This window comes from Arachis duranensis, chromosome 10, assembly GCF_000817695.3.
Source record: "Arachis duranensis cultivar V14167 chromosome 10, aradu.V14167.gnm2.J7QH, whole genome shotgun sequence".
Taxonomy (NCBI): Eukaryota; Viridiplantae; Streptophyta; class Magnoliopsida; order Fabales; family Fabaceae; genus Arachis; species Arachis duranensis.
Genome location: NC_029781.3, coordinates 900,977 through 917,505, shown reverse-complemented (window position 1 = coordinate 917,505; position 16,529 = coordinate 900,977). Strand labels below are relative to the sequence as shown.

Below are 16,529 nucleotides of genomic sequence, written 5' to 3'. Positions count from 1 at the left end.
TTCATTCTTGGTAATCACAAATCTCTACTCGCTATTCTTTACTATTATCCCACCTTATCGCTTCAACTTTTTATTTTAAACTGGATCATAAATAAAATTATCTGATTTTATTTAAAAAAAAAATTACAATAGCGTATAAGTTAATAAATTTTTTATGAACATACTAAAAATAAATTATCCACCTTTATAAGTTGCCATAAAATTTGGAAATAAATATGATTATATACAATAATAATTTTCATGATTCTATGTTTTATATTGGGATACATTTATCCATTATTAATTTATATAGTTCACACAAATTTTTCAATTAACGAAACAAAAAAAATTAAAATGTTAAAAATTAAATTTTTTTTTTACTAAATTTTTGTGGAAGAAAATTGGTTTAACCATTAATCAAGTATAGTTAAAAACAAAAGAAAGATGGGATGCTATCTGTTTAATGTAAATATTAAAAATTTCTTTTTGTATAATAAGAACATTAAGACAAATTATTAGATATGATGTACATAAAAAATTTACATGGAGAAAAAATAAGTTAATATTTTGACAATAATCTGATAATTGTCGTTTATAACTTCTATATTTTTTAGAAGAATATTTATTGAACCAGACAATGATATTTTATAGGAAAAGTATAGGTAGATAATAAAAGTACTAAACAATGTGAATAATGTATATATTGAATGTTCATTTCATTAAGTATGCAGATTGTTATTTTAATATTAAGACTTAGGTGGATAATTTGAAGGTGTAATGTGTTGTTAAGAAATGTTGTATACTTGCATAAATATATATATTATATATTAGTTATGTATTCAGTGAAAAGATAGCTAAAATTTAGGAAATGTATTCATGGAATGTAATTTTAATTTAGTGATAGTTCTAAAAATATTTTTGATATGTATTATAGTATCAGCAACAATATTAGACCCAACCAACTAATGCCTTAAAATGTTACAAGTGGATTGAAATTAATCTCTATAAAACATCAACTATTGAAACTTATTTTTCTTGTTTCCATCCATGTGATCAATGATGCTTTCATAAATATTGTCATAATATAATGAGATTCAGTAATTGCAAACAACAGACAATCACATATATGTGATGATTTATAATCATTCTTCACTATCTAGCTATATAACTCTGAAATCTGTTGAATTGGGATGGTAATTGGTAACTGATGATAATATAAATGTGTATAATGCCAATGGTGCAGGTACTATTACTCTTGTGATTCTGGAATGGCTTGCAACAAAAAGGTGAAAATAAAATGATTTAATTGTTTATACCATTTTGTCCCAACTAATTTCTACATTTTAAGACTTCAAGGCAATAAAAACTTTCTGGTATAAAAATAAAATGATTCAATTATTTATTGGTACTATTTTTCTTTTAACAAAATGGTTAGAATCATTTTATATTATATGTAATATATGTACTTGTGCAGTATCGCTTCTTAGTGGCTTTGACTCTCCTATAGTTTGTTTATGTGTACTCTCAGCATGAAGTTAGAGCATGCTCAAATTCATCAGAAATTATTGCATATATCTTGATGGACCTACCACCATGCCTTGTAAGCCTTAAATGTTCATGTTACATGTAATGATTATTTCTCTGAAGATTGTGCATTTTTGTTTTGGTCAAGACACTTGACACATGCTTTCAGGTCACATGTCATCGACTTTAACATTTGGAGTTATGCATATCAATTCAGACTCCTCCAACAATAATGAATTGGTTTTGGAGCAGCTTTTGAGAATAAATAACAATAATAATGGCGGCATCATCCCATCTTAATATCTTATTCAAGTCTTTCATATATTGAAGTTACTTACCTTTCAGTGATTGTTGATTTAACATCTTAAGTTGTTGTTGCTATATACTCCTTCTGCCATGCCATGTGTGTGAGTGCCATAACTTCTAGTCTTCTAGCCTCAACCCTTTCTCTTTTTGCTTTTTTTGACCGAGATTGGTGATCAATTTGCCATAACTATATAGTAATTTTAGAGAATAATGTTTTTTTACATAGTGAACGCTAGAGTGTTAATATCTATTTAATTTGGGGTGCATTTTAATTTTTAGAAGGTACATAACTTGAATTTTTTTATGTCTATTTAAAAAATTTGAGATACAGAAATCGGATTTTCTAATTTTGATTCTTTCCACAATTTTAGAAAAATAAAAGATTATAATACTACAGTATATCATATATCTCACTTTCATTAAAATAAAATTAACCTCTGCTTGCTATCTAATTTAATATAGGAAGCATTTCTGGTGTTCCATCGTCTTTTTCTGAATGCTAGACTTGCAACTTGTTTAGTTGTTTGTATTTAGAGTACCGAACTTTCAGAAAAAGACGCTGGAACACCTGAAACGTTTCCTAAACTCTTTATAGTGTTACTCTTGTATGAACTATAATAGCACACATAATTTCTGAAATATAACCCACAGCATTACTTTCCCATATTCTTAACATCATAACATATTATATATTTCATGATCCTAGCTACTATATACCATCAACTTGTGCTTCTAGTAGTTGTACCTTATCTGAATCATGCATGCTCCTCCAATAATAAATCAATTGAAATTATTAACAAGAGGCAATAATATTAGGTAAAAGACACTGCAACTTGGCTTCTTACAACATGATTCTTGTTAGTCCAAGCATACCATCCAAAGTAGTATCTAGCTGGGCCATCCTTGTTTGAAATCTGACCCATCTTTGCTGTCACTGTGATATTGAAGCTAATTTTCTGTCCAACATGATTGAATGCAAGAATATTTGGAGTTGCTGTGATGGAAAACTCCTCTGATGACTTAGCAGTAAACGTGTAAACACTGGTGCTCTTACCAACATTGGTGACTGTCCTCTTAATATTCTTAGTTCCCTTGAGTCTGTGGATTTGTATGGATGGATGGTTGAGATCTGTTGGTTCAGGTAATGATGTTGAATTTGGACATTTATAAGTAACTTGAAAGTATTGAGTCGCTCCAATGCTACAAGTATAGAGAAGGTAGTCCATGTAAGAAGCATCATAAACTAGTCCAGGATCTGCTGCCTTTACAGGGTTGAAGTGTCCAGCACCAATTGCAAATGGGGTTGCAGGGTCACCATTTGTGTCAGTTAAAGGATTTCCTGTGTTGTCTGTTGTCCCAGCTGCATAATACAAATTGAAATTAGGCTAGCTAACCATGGTAATTAAATTAATCAACTATTAAGTGTGTGTTTGGATTACAGTTTGTAAATGGGAATTTGAATAAAATTGATTTTGCAAACTTGATTTTGATGAAAAGTAAGTTTGTGTTAAGTGATTTATGTTTGGTAATATTTATATCAAAATGGATTATAGTAAAATAAATGTTGTTTGAATTACACTATTTAAAATCACTTTTAGATACAAAATTACTAAAATAGACATCAACTTAAATCATTTTTGTATATTATTTTAATTTAGATATTTGAATAGATCTTATTAATTAATTCTATAATAAAATTAATATTTATACACTAAAATAAAAATAATATATAAAAATTGGCAAAATATACTTTTAATTAAAACTAACAAAATATAAATTTTAGAGAGTACTAAGAATAATAAAAAAATTAAATATTTATCTTGGTAATAATTGAAATAAATCAAAAAAAATTTTATGATATTTTTTATATAGTATATTTTTAGTACTTTTAGTACTTTTTTTAGTATGTTATAATTTTTTATTATTATTATTTACAATTAATTTTTTTGTTTAATTTACTTTCTTAATAGGATCAATATATTATATTATAAAAAAATAAAAATAATACAAAAATTATAATTATAAAAGTGTATAATATCAAATAAATAATTAATAAAAAAATAGTAAATAATAGAAGAAGATAGTTCATATAAACAAAAATAATATAAATAATACAATAGTATGCATAAAGGATAAAATTGGTAAAAGATAAATAAAGATTGAGTATTGATGGCTAAAAGTCCGTTAGTGAAACACAGAAGCTTAAAATTGTTGCTTCTTGAAAATGGTTTTGAATGCAAAATTACTTCTGCGTTCATGAATAAAAAATTTGCCAAACCAAAAATTGCAGCTTTTAAGATATCTAAACGTACTTCTTCTCTTTGAATGTGGTTGCCAAGCACATCCTAATTAGTTGGTAGTGGATTATTATGTTGGAGAAGTTATATTACAGCTCATTTTTTTGGATATGAGAAACATGTGTGTTATATTTTTAATCGGACTGTCCGATTAGTATGAAAGAAAAAATTTAAATTTTGACGAAGGTAATCGGACCTCTTATTTGTATTCTCAAAATTCCGATTTTTGTTTCTGATATCACAGTTGTGTAAAGCACATATACACTCTATAATTGCGTCCTACACTATTCCCCCAACCACATCTAAATTAAAAAGTGGTTATATTACCTGTGGTGATGAGAGCAGACCTTATAGCAGCAGAGGTCCAAGTAGGGTGTATAGCTTTTAGAAGAATAGCAGCAGCAGAGACATGAGGGCAAGCCATGGAAGTTCCTGATAAGATGTTGTACTTAACAACTCGTTTATCTATATTTGTCACTTTTGTGGGCCCATCTTCTGCAGTCCATGCTGCTAATATGTCTACTCCTGGAGCTACTATGTCAGGCTGCATTATATTCCAAACCCACTCAGTTACTACTCATCAAACTTTTGAAACTTGAACTTGAAACTATACTACTCAATGTAACATGTTAGTATGCTACTCTCTACAGATTAAAAAATTGGCATGAAATTAAATATAGTGAAGGGTCACCTTGAGAATATTAGGGTCAATTATATTTGGACCCCTGCTAGAGAATGAGGCCAATAAGGGTGCTGGTCTGGTATTCAACACAGTTGTTCCAGGTAGAATATATGCCATTGGATTAGAAGAAGAATTGATGTATTGAATGAGTTTCAAGACATTTTGATAGGTCACTACAGTAGAAGGAATGAAGTAAGCGGCATAATATAGAGTATTCCCAAGTTGTTCATTGTTTCCTAGGATGAAACCAACACCACCAGCTCTTTCAACTTCCAATCCCTTTCTTATGTTTTCTCCTTCCCCTCGCATGCACACAACTATTTTCCCCTTGACCTTTTTAGGATCAAGGCTGTTGTCCAAACAGAATCTGCATATATCATTACACAAATCTAGTATTTATTATTTAATTACTTTCTCTATCTATTTATTGCCATGTCATATACTAATCAATATATACAACACCAAAATTGAAAACTATACATACCCAGAAGCATTGGTAGGTAGGCCTGGAAGTTCAACTTGGCTTGCCAGCACCAATGGGTAGAAGCTGTTTGGCATGTGCACTGGAGTAATTGATCTACCCTGATATTGACATGGATATATATAAGCACTGCAATATAATTGTGTCTAATGAGTACTGTTATTGAGAGTGATGTTTAATATCTTTACTTTGATTATAAGTATTGGTCAATAATAAAAAAAGTAGAATAATGCATTACCTTTATATATTTATATATGTAATTAAGTTTTTCAATTTTCAAACTTTTACACTGCGTTTGTTTACAAAGACAGGACACTGAGACACAAAATCATGTTTGACAAAAGAGACATGAATAGAGACAGTGTGTCTAGAAACACTGAATTAGTGTATTTTGTGTCCATTCTGACAGGAAAGACAAGACACAGAGACACTAACAAGGGACACAATTTATTTTTCATTATTTTTGTTAATTTTTCATAATTATATTTTTTTATTATTATATTTTTATCTTAAATTTAAAAAAAATAAGAATAAATTAGATTTTCATAATTTGTTATAATTTATCACCAACAGAATACAAAAACACAAAATTTTGTATTTCTGTCTATCAATATCTTGTCTTGTCCTGTCCTGTCCTGAGTATCTTATTTTGTCATGTTCTAAAAAACAAAAGCGGCCTTAGTGAAGTTAAACTTATCATTACCTCAATAATTGTGCCACCTTGTAGCATAATTGGTGCAACAAATGAACGATCCACAGTACTAGCACCAACAGTGATGATCCATGGTGCAATGTTTGACAAATTTGAAGGCAAAGGACCATTATTCCCAGCACTACAAACCACCACAATGTTCTTCCTTGTCGCATGTAATGCTGCCCTACCAATCACATCATCCTTGTAAGGAATTGGTGTTTTGTAACCAATGGAAGCGCTTAAGACATCAACTCCATCACCAATGGCATCATCCATGGCCTTAAGAAGGTCAATATCTATGCATACATTGCCTTTATGTTTTGATTGCCCTTTGATGGGCCAACATGCTTTGTATATGGCAATGCGGGCCATCGGGGCTCCGCCAGAGGCTGTGCCGTTAGCGAAGCCCCCAATAGCCGAGGCACTTGGAACCGCACGGCCTGCGACTATGGAGGCCGTGTGAGTTCCATGCCCATCTTTGTCACGGGCTGACTTGTAGTCTTCCTCTTCATTTAGAGGGCCATATTGACTTTCATAACCTTGTAAGTAATATCGTGCTCCAATGATCTTTCTACATTACAGGACAAAGAAAAATAGCATCATTCAATTTCTGTATCTAAGTTGCACATTTCTAAGAAAATTTGAAAAGTAATATTGTTTGAGAAATGATTCTATTATACTAATTCACTCATTATTATGTGCTACTAAATAAGATGTATATATGTGAATGCTTCTGTAATGGTTCTATTATACACATTTTATATATATAAAAAAGGACTCCCTCATCAAAAGTATTTTTGATATATTATTTATAGAGTAAATGGTCAAATTAGTCCTGAAAGAATATTCGTTCTTCAAATCGGTTTTCAAAAGATTTTTTTAATCAAATTTGTCCTTTCTTCCTTTAAAAAATTTAAATTAGTGATATTAGTCCTCACGTCACTTTCATTGCTAACGACGACAGAGTTTGTTGATGTAATACGTTAAGTAACATCACAATACATACCTAGTAGTCCTAATTAACTATTAACATGATTAATTTATGAAATTAGATCACATCAAATTCAAATCGAAGGATTCTAATGCCTCAAATTCTCTCCTCAATTAGGTTTTAATTTGATCTAATTTTATAAATTTATTATCTTAATAGTCAATTAAGACTTTTAGACGTATGTTATGGTATCATTTAACGTGTCACATTAGCAAATTTTGACACTATTAATAAAAAAAGTGGTAAGAACTAACATGACTAATTTAATTTTTTTAAAAGATAAATTTAATTAAAAAATCTTTCGAAAACCAATTTAAAAAACGTGTGATTTTTTAAAGACTAATTTGGCTATTTATTCCTTATTTGTACCACTCAGTGGAACATTTTTGAAGAAAGGAATATATATATGTCAAGGGTCCCACGTATAATAATGCACTGAGCAAGATATATGATAATAGTAGCAATAATTCAATTATATATTTATATAGCTATTATTAAATAATTTTACCCGAATAATCTATATATATTACTTTTCCATTCTATTAATCTATCCTATTGGTAACATATTAACATACATACAGTATTTCTACTTATTACTTTATTTATTTTAATTTTTTTTTATAGGTTTGTACTTAGGTTCAATAACATCACGAGAGTAGAAAACTATGACTTGTCAGAGCAAAATATTTTTCATTCACAGGTGTATCATCATTCCAAGAAGGATTAAAATGTTGTCCTTTTGTTCACTCTCTCTCTTGCATGTGTGTTTGGATGTTTTGATATGCATTGACCATTCAGTAGTCATGAATTCCATTCCACTAATTGCAACATTTCGATTTTTCCTTTCAACATTTATCTATTTCAAGACCATTAGATTTAATCACACAAGCCGAGAGAAAGGACGTTCACAAAATCATAAAGTTGAGTCCAGAGATATATAGATTGAGACTCACAAGATGGAAAAAAACAAAAGAATACAAAATAAATAATTAAGTCAAAAGGACAAAAGCTTCGAAATCAAATCATATCATCTAGATGAGGAATTGGAATAAGCTCCAAAGATACACTATTTATTAGAATCTACTATTAACCCCCCATATATATGGATATGAAAAATTCCTTCTTTAACCCGTTATCCTTTTCTAATTAATCCAAGAAAATATGATATATTATAATAAAACAAAGATTATTGTCTTGATAGTACTCAATCATTAGATTCTAGAGTAAAAAAAAATCTCTTAAAGAAGAATATTAGATTCTAAAGTAAAAAAAAATCTTAAAAAAAAATATTTTGTGTTATCAGTTATAAAAAACACTGCAGAATAGTTTTTAATCGCAACAATTAATAAATGCTAAATAAGGTAAATTATGGCTGTTTTTGGCTGATTTTCTTTGGTTACTAAATATTTTCGTATATACTTTATTTCTCTAGCTACTAAGTAGCTTTGGGATCTCTGATTTAATTATTTATGTAGGGTGAAAATGACATGAGCATAAACTATTCTACATAGATAATGAAATAAACTTTTGCTTTAGTAATATTCAAGCCAAATACTCTTTAGTATATAAATTTAATTACTAATTGCCTCCCTCAAACTGAACTCAAGAAAGCTAAAAGATCCCCCCAAAAAATAAAACTAAAAAAAAAGAAACCCTATTCAAAGGTTCTAAAGTTCATTAGAAAAAATTTCTATTTCAAAAGGCAATTGTCTTATTATTATTATTATAACAAAAAAAAAAGGCTCAAATTTAAATGCTGCAAGTAGATAAGATAGGAGTATCCATAAAGAAAAGAAAAAAAAAAGCAACTCAAATATAATTGTGGATTTCTTGAAGAGAATATATTTATGAGAAAAGTTGAGAAAGTTCAGAGGGCTAGCAGATTTTGTGGTTTTTAGCCATCAATTAGCTATTAATAATATTTTTAATGGTATAAGATTGTATCTAATGTTGTAGAATCATTCAATTTTCTTTTAATGGTTAAGTGCTGGCCAAAATTTAACAAAAATGCTGGCTCCCTAACACTCTTCTATATTTAGATATAAAATCTTAATGTGATGTAATGTAACAACAAATCTATTCACATGCAATAGAATTGGACTTATTATGCATATGCTCATAGCTACATCATATATATGCCACACATAGAAGGATTGAAAGTAGAAAGGATTAGTGTATGTATGTAAGAGAAGTTGAAATAGATAAAGAAAATAACAACAATAATTAAGTATAGATAATTCACCTATTACACTGAGATGAGTTGAAAGCAGTTCCATTTTGACAGATTCCTCTCCATTTTTGTGGAACAGGCTCCATTCCTTCATCACTGAAGCTCTTTGATTCAGGCCACACCCCTGCATTATAATTGGTACTAATTTTCTAAGTACTTGATGATGAACACACTAGAAAAAAAATTACTTACTTAATTACTACCATTATCAGAAAAATTATATATATAATTACCACTATCAATCATTCCAACAATGAGATTTTGTCCATAGTTAGCTCTGCATAACAAATCCTGTCCATTTTTTATCTTTTGATGTGAAGATAATTCTTCATAATCAGCCCAATTAGGATTCAAAGGACCTTCTAATCCAACAAACTCCCATGATCTTGTTGTATGCAATGAATACATCATTCCCTTGCTCTTATGCACACGCACCACTCCCTCCATTTCTGACACCTCCTTTGCTTCTTCTCTGCTAAGCAATGCTGCAAACCCCTTCATACTGTGCCTGTAACTGTAAAGAAGCGAAGCTTTTGCTTCCTCCTCACTTTCTTTCACTGAAGACAAATAAGAACGATGAACATTCTCTATTTCTTCTTCATCATGATGCAGCTCTCTTTGTGTTTGTGTTTCATCTAGTCCTCCAAGCTCCACTATGTAAATCTGTTAACAACTTAATTAAGATATATAATTACACATCAATAAGAAGCAGCAGCAGAAGAAGAAGAAGAATATGAAATTTATAGACCTGGTTGGTCAATTTGGTGCATGAGGCCAAGGTAGAAAGAAGGAGGAGTAGACAAGTTGTGAAAATGATGTTCTTCATTAAGATCATTTTGTTGAGACAAGTGCCACCATATGATATATGGAATAATAGTGTGTATGTGTGTATATATATACATAGATATAGTATGTAATGGGTGCTATATATTATCTTAGGGAAAGTATGAGAAGACAATATAATATTTGTACAATGTGTACAATGGAAGTTTACAAGGAGCATTAAAGATATAATCATTAATGTTACCTAAACTTTTGGGATGAGTGGTATCATGACATGGTATTAAAGCGCTAGATCCAAAATCAGTTTAATCTTTTGGGAAGATGTTTATTATCCCTAGTACTCAGATGGTTATTCTAAATAGTATATGGGATATTCATTTTGTAACTCAATAGTCCATTGTACATATTGTACAAATAGTCCATTGTCTCCCTAGCAGGATCCATTATCTTATTAAATGGGATAACATCTTTAGGTATCACGTATGGAAGCCACTCAGATAAAGACGTTTAAAAGATTTTTTTTAAATATGTTTTTTAATAATTAAAATTTAACATATATAATCGACTAAATCATGTTATTTTTGTCAAAATTATGTTAGACAAATTGATTTAACCGAAAAAATGATGAATCAAATCTTGAACTGATTTAAATTAATATTATTTTTTTATAAAAAATGACTATATATATATATATTAATTTTAAAAATTCTAAATTCTAAACCTACAATAGAGAAATAAATGGCTAAAATTTAAAATTCTCAAAATTAATATATATAATAGAAGTATTTTAGTCATTTTTTATAAAAGTAATATTAATTTAGACCAGTTTAAGATTTGATTCACCATTTTTCAGTCAAATCAATTTGTCTAACCTAATTTTGATAAAAATAATACGATTTAATCGATTATATATGTTAAATTTTAATTATTGAAAAACATCTTTAAAAAAAGACGTTTTAAGCGTCTTTATCTAAGTAGCTCCCATCACATATTATAGGCCGAGAAAGTCTAAGGCCAATATTTTTATTAAAATTTAGTTAGTACTTAACTATATATTAAAAAAATAAATAATTTTATACTATTAGATATAATTTTATACTATTAAAAATACTAATAATAACTAATTAATGATTACAAATCACAAAATTTATTGTCCTAGTACTTCTTTTATAGGCCTTTCTTCTCTTTTGGTAATGATTTTAACTTGAGAGATATGGTGGTATCTTTTCATGGATATTATAATATATTATTCTTCAACACTTCAACCAATTAATAAATAATTTTCTATATATATGGATTCACCTATTCTAGCAGGAATATAGCAAGATTCTCTTATATATAAAAGTACCATACGCAACTTATGTATGTAGCTCAAAACAAATTATAGTATTGATTAAGAACTAACTTAACGCCTTTATTATTTTTCAATATTTTATTGCATATAGACTACTGTGGGAAAAAAGGTTACATAATAGTAATGTCCAATCTGACATGTATATTTGTTTGTTGTATGAAAGAGGTGAAAGTAATAATGTCACGGCAAATTATATGTTGGATGATGCAAACAAAGTTGGTCCTTATTGATCGCTTTTCGGTGTCGTTATTCTCAAACACTATTAACCTGATCACGTGCTTACTAAGAAACTAAACACATTTTTTTAAAGAAAATTTTAGTAATTATATTCACGCAATTCAATGTGGAAGTTGTCAACTTGTTTTTTTTTTTTTTAATATAATGAAATTCAGACACAATTCTAAAAGGTAATAAGTAATAACCAACATGAATCTTGCCAATAATAAGTCATCATGGGTTTTTGAATTACACTTTATATTTTACTTTTTAAAAGATACTAAATTAGTGATTATTAATTAGTAGAAACTCAGGTGAAGTCGACTTCACGTGAAATTGATATCTGAAAGTCGTTGGATAAAAATTTAGTCAAATCAGTCAAATCATCTAACGACTTTTGAGTATCAACTTCACGTGAAGTTGACTTCACCTGAGTTTTCACCTTATTAATTACTTCTTCATTCACCGTTTACCATTTATTATCCAAACCCTAATTCTTCTTTCCAAAAAAAAAAAAGTCAAAACTATTAAAACATAAGATAAAAAATCATTCAAATTTTACGAAAAAACATACAGAATATAAAAAAAGAATCATCTAAAATTAATAGAAAGAAGTATCATAAATTTAGGAAAAAGAAACATAAAAAACTAGTTAAAAGAATCATTCAAAAACTAAATAGGAGGAGGAGAAGAAGAGCCATATGGTAGCTGGCAACAACGTCTTGGACGGCGTTGCGTGAACGATGGGAGACTCGCGGTGGCGCGTTGCAAGGAGGAAGTCACAGATTCAAGTTTGGACACCAATATGATCCCTCTACTCTTTTCGATGATGATTAGGCAAATGGAGTGCTGAGATGACACCCTTCCTGTTACGTTGGACGCTGTAACGACTAGTTGATGTGGCAAGGGTTGTATTTGTATCTAATTTAGTCCCCCTTGTTAAAACTTTGTCATTATAACTCAGATAAATAATAAGATAATTAGGGTTTTAGGGACTAAATTGAATACAAATACAACTCTCGTCACGTTAGCTAGCTGTTGCAGCATCCAGCGTGGTAGGGAGGGTGTCATCTTAGCACTTTGTTTGTCTTATCATCGTCAAAAATAGTCGAGGGACTATATTGGTGCCCGAACTTGAATATGTAGGACCAATATAAGTAATTTTGAATTTCGGAGACCAAAATGAATAATCGCTTGAATCTCAAGGACCGAAATGGAGATTTAGTCCACATATATTCTTTCATCTCATGAATGAGCAATATAATGAATTAGTTAGAGTGTCCTTGTCTCGGATTATATAATTTGCTATACTTTGTATTGGATTTGATAAATTCAAATTCTAAATCAAACTCAATTTGATATGATATCTAGCAGTTTGAAGTGGGCCGGTTAAAAACAGTAATCATGTTAAAACTCTCATACATAAAAAAAATTAAAATTATGTTCAAATAACAAGAGATGAAGAACCTTCTATTCAACAATATCATCATCTTCTCTTCCTTTGATTTAGTTTTGAACTTTGATCGAGTTATGGACCCTTTCAATGCCTTACTGATTAAACAGTTAATGTATAACGAACAAAAACACCTCTAAAAAAAAGAAAAATACATTATACATAGTAGGAACTCCAAAAACAACACAAAGGTACAAAAAATAGCCTACTTCTAATGAAAGAGAAAAGTTTCAACAAAAACCTATAAATTACACATAACCAGTCATGATCCTCAAAGTTGAGGACTAAGGTAATGGAAAAGTCTAGGGACCAGCAACTTTATTAAATTCTGGCCAGCATGTAACCAGCAAAGAAAAGTGAACTATTGGATGAAATCTCACACCAATCTCACACCATTATATCATCATTGATAGCTACAAATCACAAAAGTTGCTGCCCCCTATCATTCCTCGGGGAAAGGTCAAAATTTCAGTGTATTGTATTATGGGAAGGTGAAAAAAGTTGAACAAAAGCATACTCGTCTTTGTAAGGCAAACCTGCTTCGCAAGAAGCTTCACATGCATACACCACAATTGAAGCCCAATCCAAAGAGTCCGCTTCATTGTCTACTCCAAAGTAATATAGCAGCTGTGGTAAAATCTGGCGCCACCAACAATAATAACAGCTTATTAACTAAAACTCTAAAAGTAACATCAACACCAATAGAAAAACCATGAAGAACCTTTCGAGCAAAAACTTCTCGCGTATCTAACTACCTGAAATTCATGACACCTTGGTCCACCACAATAACTGCATTTAGGGATATCAGCATTGGATGGCCGACCACTCGAAACAGGCCATATTGGCTTCGCATTTGTATCCCTATAGTACCTGTAGTTACCATAAATTTGTATCAGTCAATTGAATGGAAATATATCTTGAAATCAGTTCAATTACTTGGGTTATTTTGAATTTGTTTATCCCTTAGGCAAGAAAATCTGGTTTTGGAACATTTTTAGCAAATAAGCTGGCATCATAAAGACGCTGAAAGAAGTTCTTCAACTCAGTTAAGCACTCTAAATAAATAATAATCACCTCAACACTTGTTCGGGGGCCTTGGCAATGCGTTCTTGGAAGTCAACCCAACTCTTTTTGTCATCATCACCCTGTTTGCAAATAATATTGTGAGCAAATGATATGCTTAAACAATAAGCAAGATAATTTCAGTGATGAAAACAGCTGCAGATAGTACCTGAAAACTATCCATAAGTGAATTCATTGTGTCATCAATCTTGTTCTTCAAGATCAAGGAATTAGATAAGGCGTTATCCTCAGGAATGTCTGTGTTATATTCACTTTCGTGTTCAATGATGATTTCAAATTCAGGCCACACAGTCTTGCTTCCAACTGTATGGTAAGATATCAGATGTAATGAACATTATGCATGAATGTATTAAATTTTAGATTAACCTAGGTGACTCATGAAATATACAGGTCTTAAACAACTGTGACCTTTATGAGACTCCAATGAAGTGGCTCCAATTTTATTCGATTCGCCAGTAGGTGAAGAAACTTTCATCTGCTGGCAAACAATTTTGTGACCTGAGCGCCAACTCATTACCTGCAAATTGAAAATGGAAAGGAATTATATAGGATGAAATTTGTGAAAAGGAGACTAAATGAGACATTTAATCAACTCAACTACCTGGTGTTTCTCAGAGCAGTACCGCACTTGTCTGCAACTACTGCAGAGTTTATCTCCTTTCCATGTTCCACACCAATTGCAAAGAGTAGCTAAAAGAAAGAGAGAATCCTATCTTTTAATAAAATATGCCTAATCAATAGAAGTACTAATACAGCAATCTTAATGTAAAAGCAGGCCATATATTAGTCATATACAAAGCAAAAACAATAGTAGAAATAATGCAGAGTATAAGAACAATAAAGATACAATGTAAGAGCAACTTGTTCAAGGAATCAAATTTTGAGATTGAAATGTAGCAAAAGCATGGTGTCACAAGATCAAAAAGATGGATTGCATGTACACACACATGAACTCTATAACTCATGCAATAACTCTAGAATGTTACTCTTCATGATGAAACAGTCACCAGTTAAAAAATTCATAAACCAACAGATACAACTAAGAAAACTAGCAATTGAAGAATAAAATAGACACCACATAGAGATAGAAGCAGAGACCATCTAATAATCATGAATACCCATTTTCCCAAGATACAAAATCACACAAACACTAGAACTAATGAAACAAATTGCAATAGCATATACATTTATGTATGTATGATACCCAACAAAAGAGCCAAAAAATAAAATGATGATAAACCAACCTCCAATGCCAGAAGGTTTGTAATTCCCATCATACTCAGGCGGTTCACTTGAGTAAAAAGGATTAAAGCGAGGTAACTGACAACGGAAAACCTTCACACTTCAATAAATCATTACACAATCAGAATTGATTGGCCAAAAGAACCCCCAAAAAAATGGAAGAAAACTTTCTTTCTCATCAGACATTACCAACCTTCTAGATGGCTTCTCCGGGTGGCGTTTCCACTGCTCATGCTGGTCCCTGAGAAGACATTTCATGGAACGGCACATGAAAACAAACAGCATCCGATGAAATGCACTTTCCTTCTTAGTAGGTGCATAAACCTATGATTTCAAGAATTCCACTAATCCCTGAGCTGGGTAGAAGAAAAAGGATATATCCTACTAATTGGTGCAGCTAAAACTTCTCCTAAATTGAAATTTCAATCACGTCTTTGAATGAATGCCGTGTAAATTGCAAACCATGCCATTATTAGGAGAGTATAGAATGATACCTGAAGCAGGAATTGTAAAGGTTCGGCACAAATGTCACAAATTGATGACCTCCCTGATGGTATATCCACAGGATCAAGCCAAGCCTACACCAATATTCACAGTTCACAAAATGAACATACCACCATAAAAAATTGAAACTTTTAACAGCCAGGTTTTAGTTTCATTGAATAAGAGGGATGACCAGAGAAGCATAGTGGGAGTACCGGTACTCCGCCAGCTTTGCTGGGGAAAAATTGGCGCTTAAGAGACCATTCATTTTGGGGGTTCTCAACGAAACCAAGCGTGACAGCTTCTTCTTCTTCTTCGTCATCGTCGTCATCATCTTCGTATTCGTCAATTCGAAGGGACTTAAGCTTCTCGGCATGGTCTCCAATGGCGTCAACGTCCATAGTAGTCTGCTTGAGAACGAAGGTTCAGGAGTAGGGTTTTACCGTTTTAGGCAAAGCTCTGAATATCAAACCAGTGAGGTTATCCAATGAATGAACCGGATTAAACCGGATTAAACCGGATAATAAAATTTTTGAATAAACAACTTGTAGTTGGCAACTTAGAGTGGGCTTGTAGTTCTCTTTGTTGAAAACTCAAGTCCCATGATCCCAAGGCCCAAAGTCCATTTAACTCTGAAACAAGAAGCGTACATATCAGAAGATGATTACCTGAGATACAGTACCGGGTTATCATCTTAGCATTTTTAAATTCAAAATTTATTATATTAATCC

At 30.9% G+C, this 16,529-nt stretch overlaps 2 protein-coding genes across 2 annotated transcripts; both read right to left on the bottom strand.

Annotated features, from left to right (window-relative positions):
- Window positions 1-2,252: 2,252 nt before the first annotated feature.
- Window positions 2,253-10,061, bottom strand: LOC107468133 (subtilisin-like protease SBT5.6). Its single transcript, XM_016087370.3, has 8 exons — window positions 9,933-10,061; window positions 9,418-9,847; window positions 9,197-9,308; window positions 5,973-6,534; window positions 5,273-5,370; window positions 4,798-5,155; window positions 4,434-4,650; window positions 2,253-3,169 (listed from the first exon to the last, which is right to left on the bottom strand). Exons 1-8 carry the CDS (start codon window positions 10,017-10,019, stop codon window positions 2,622-2,624), a joined length of 2,412 nt encoding a protein of 803 aa, XP_015942856.1. The 5' UTR covers window positions 10,020-10,061; the 3' UTR covers window positions 2,253-2,621.
- Window positions 10,062-13,005: 2,944 nt separating this feature from the next.
- Window positions 13,006-16,259, bottom strand: LOC107468134 (uncharacterized). Its single transcript, XM_016087371.3, has 10 exons — window positions 16,014-16,259; window positions 15,810-15,893; window positions 15,509-15,639; window positions 15,318-15,415; window positions 14,675-14,763; window positions 14,482-14,590; window positions 14,222-14,376; window positions 14,065-14,135; window positions 13,746-13,860; window positions 13,006-13,629 (listed from the first exon to the last, which is right to left on the bottom strand). Exons 1-10 carry the CDS (start codon window positions 16,197-16,199, stop codon window positions 13,459-13,461), a joined length of 1,209 nt encoding a protein of 402 aa, XP_015942857.1. The 5' UTR covers window positions 16,200-16,259; the 3' UTR covers window positions 13,006-13,458.
- Window positions 16,260-16,529: the final 270 nt, after the last annotated feature.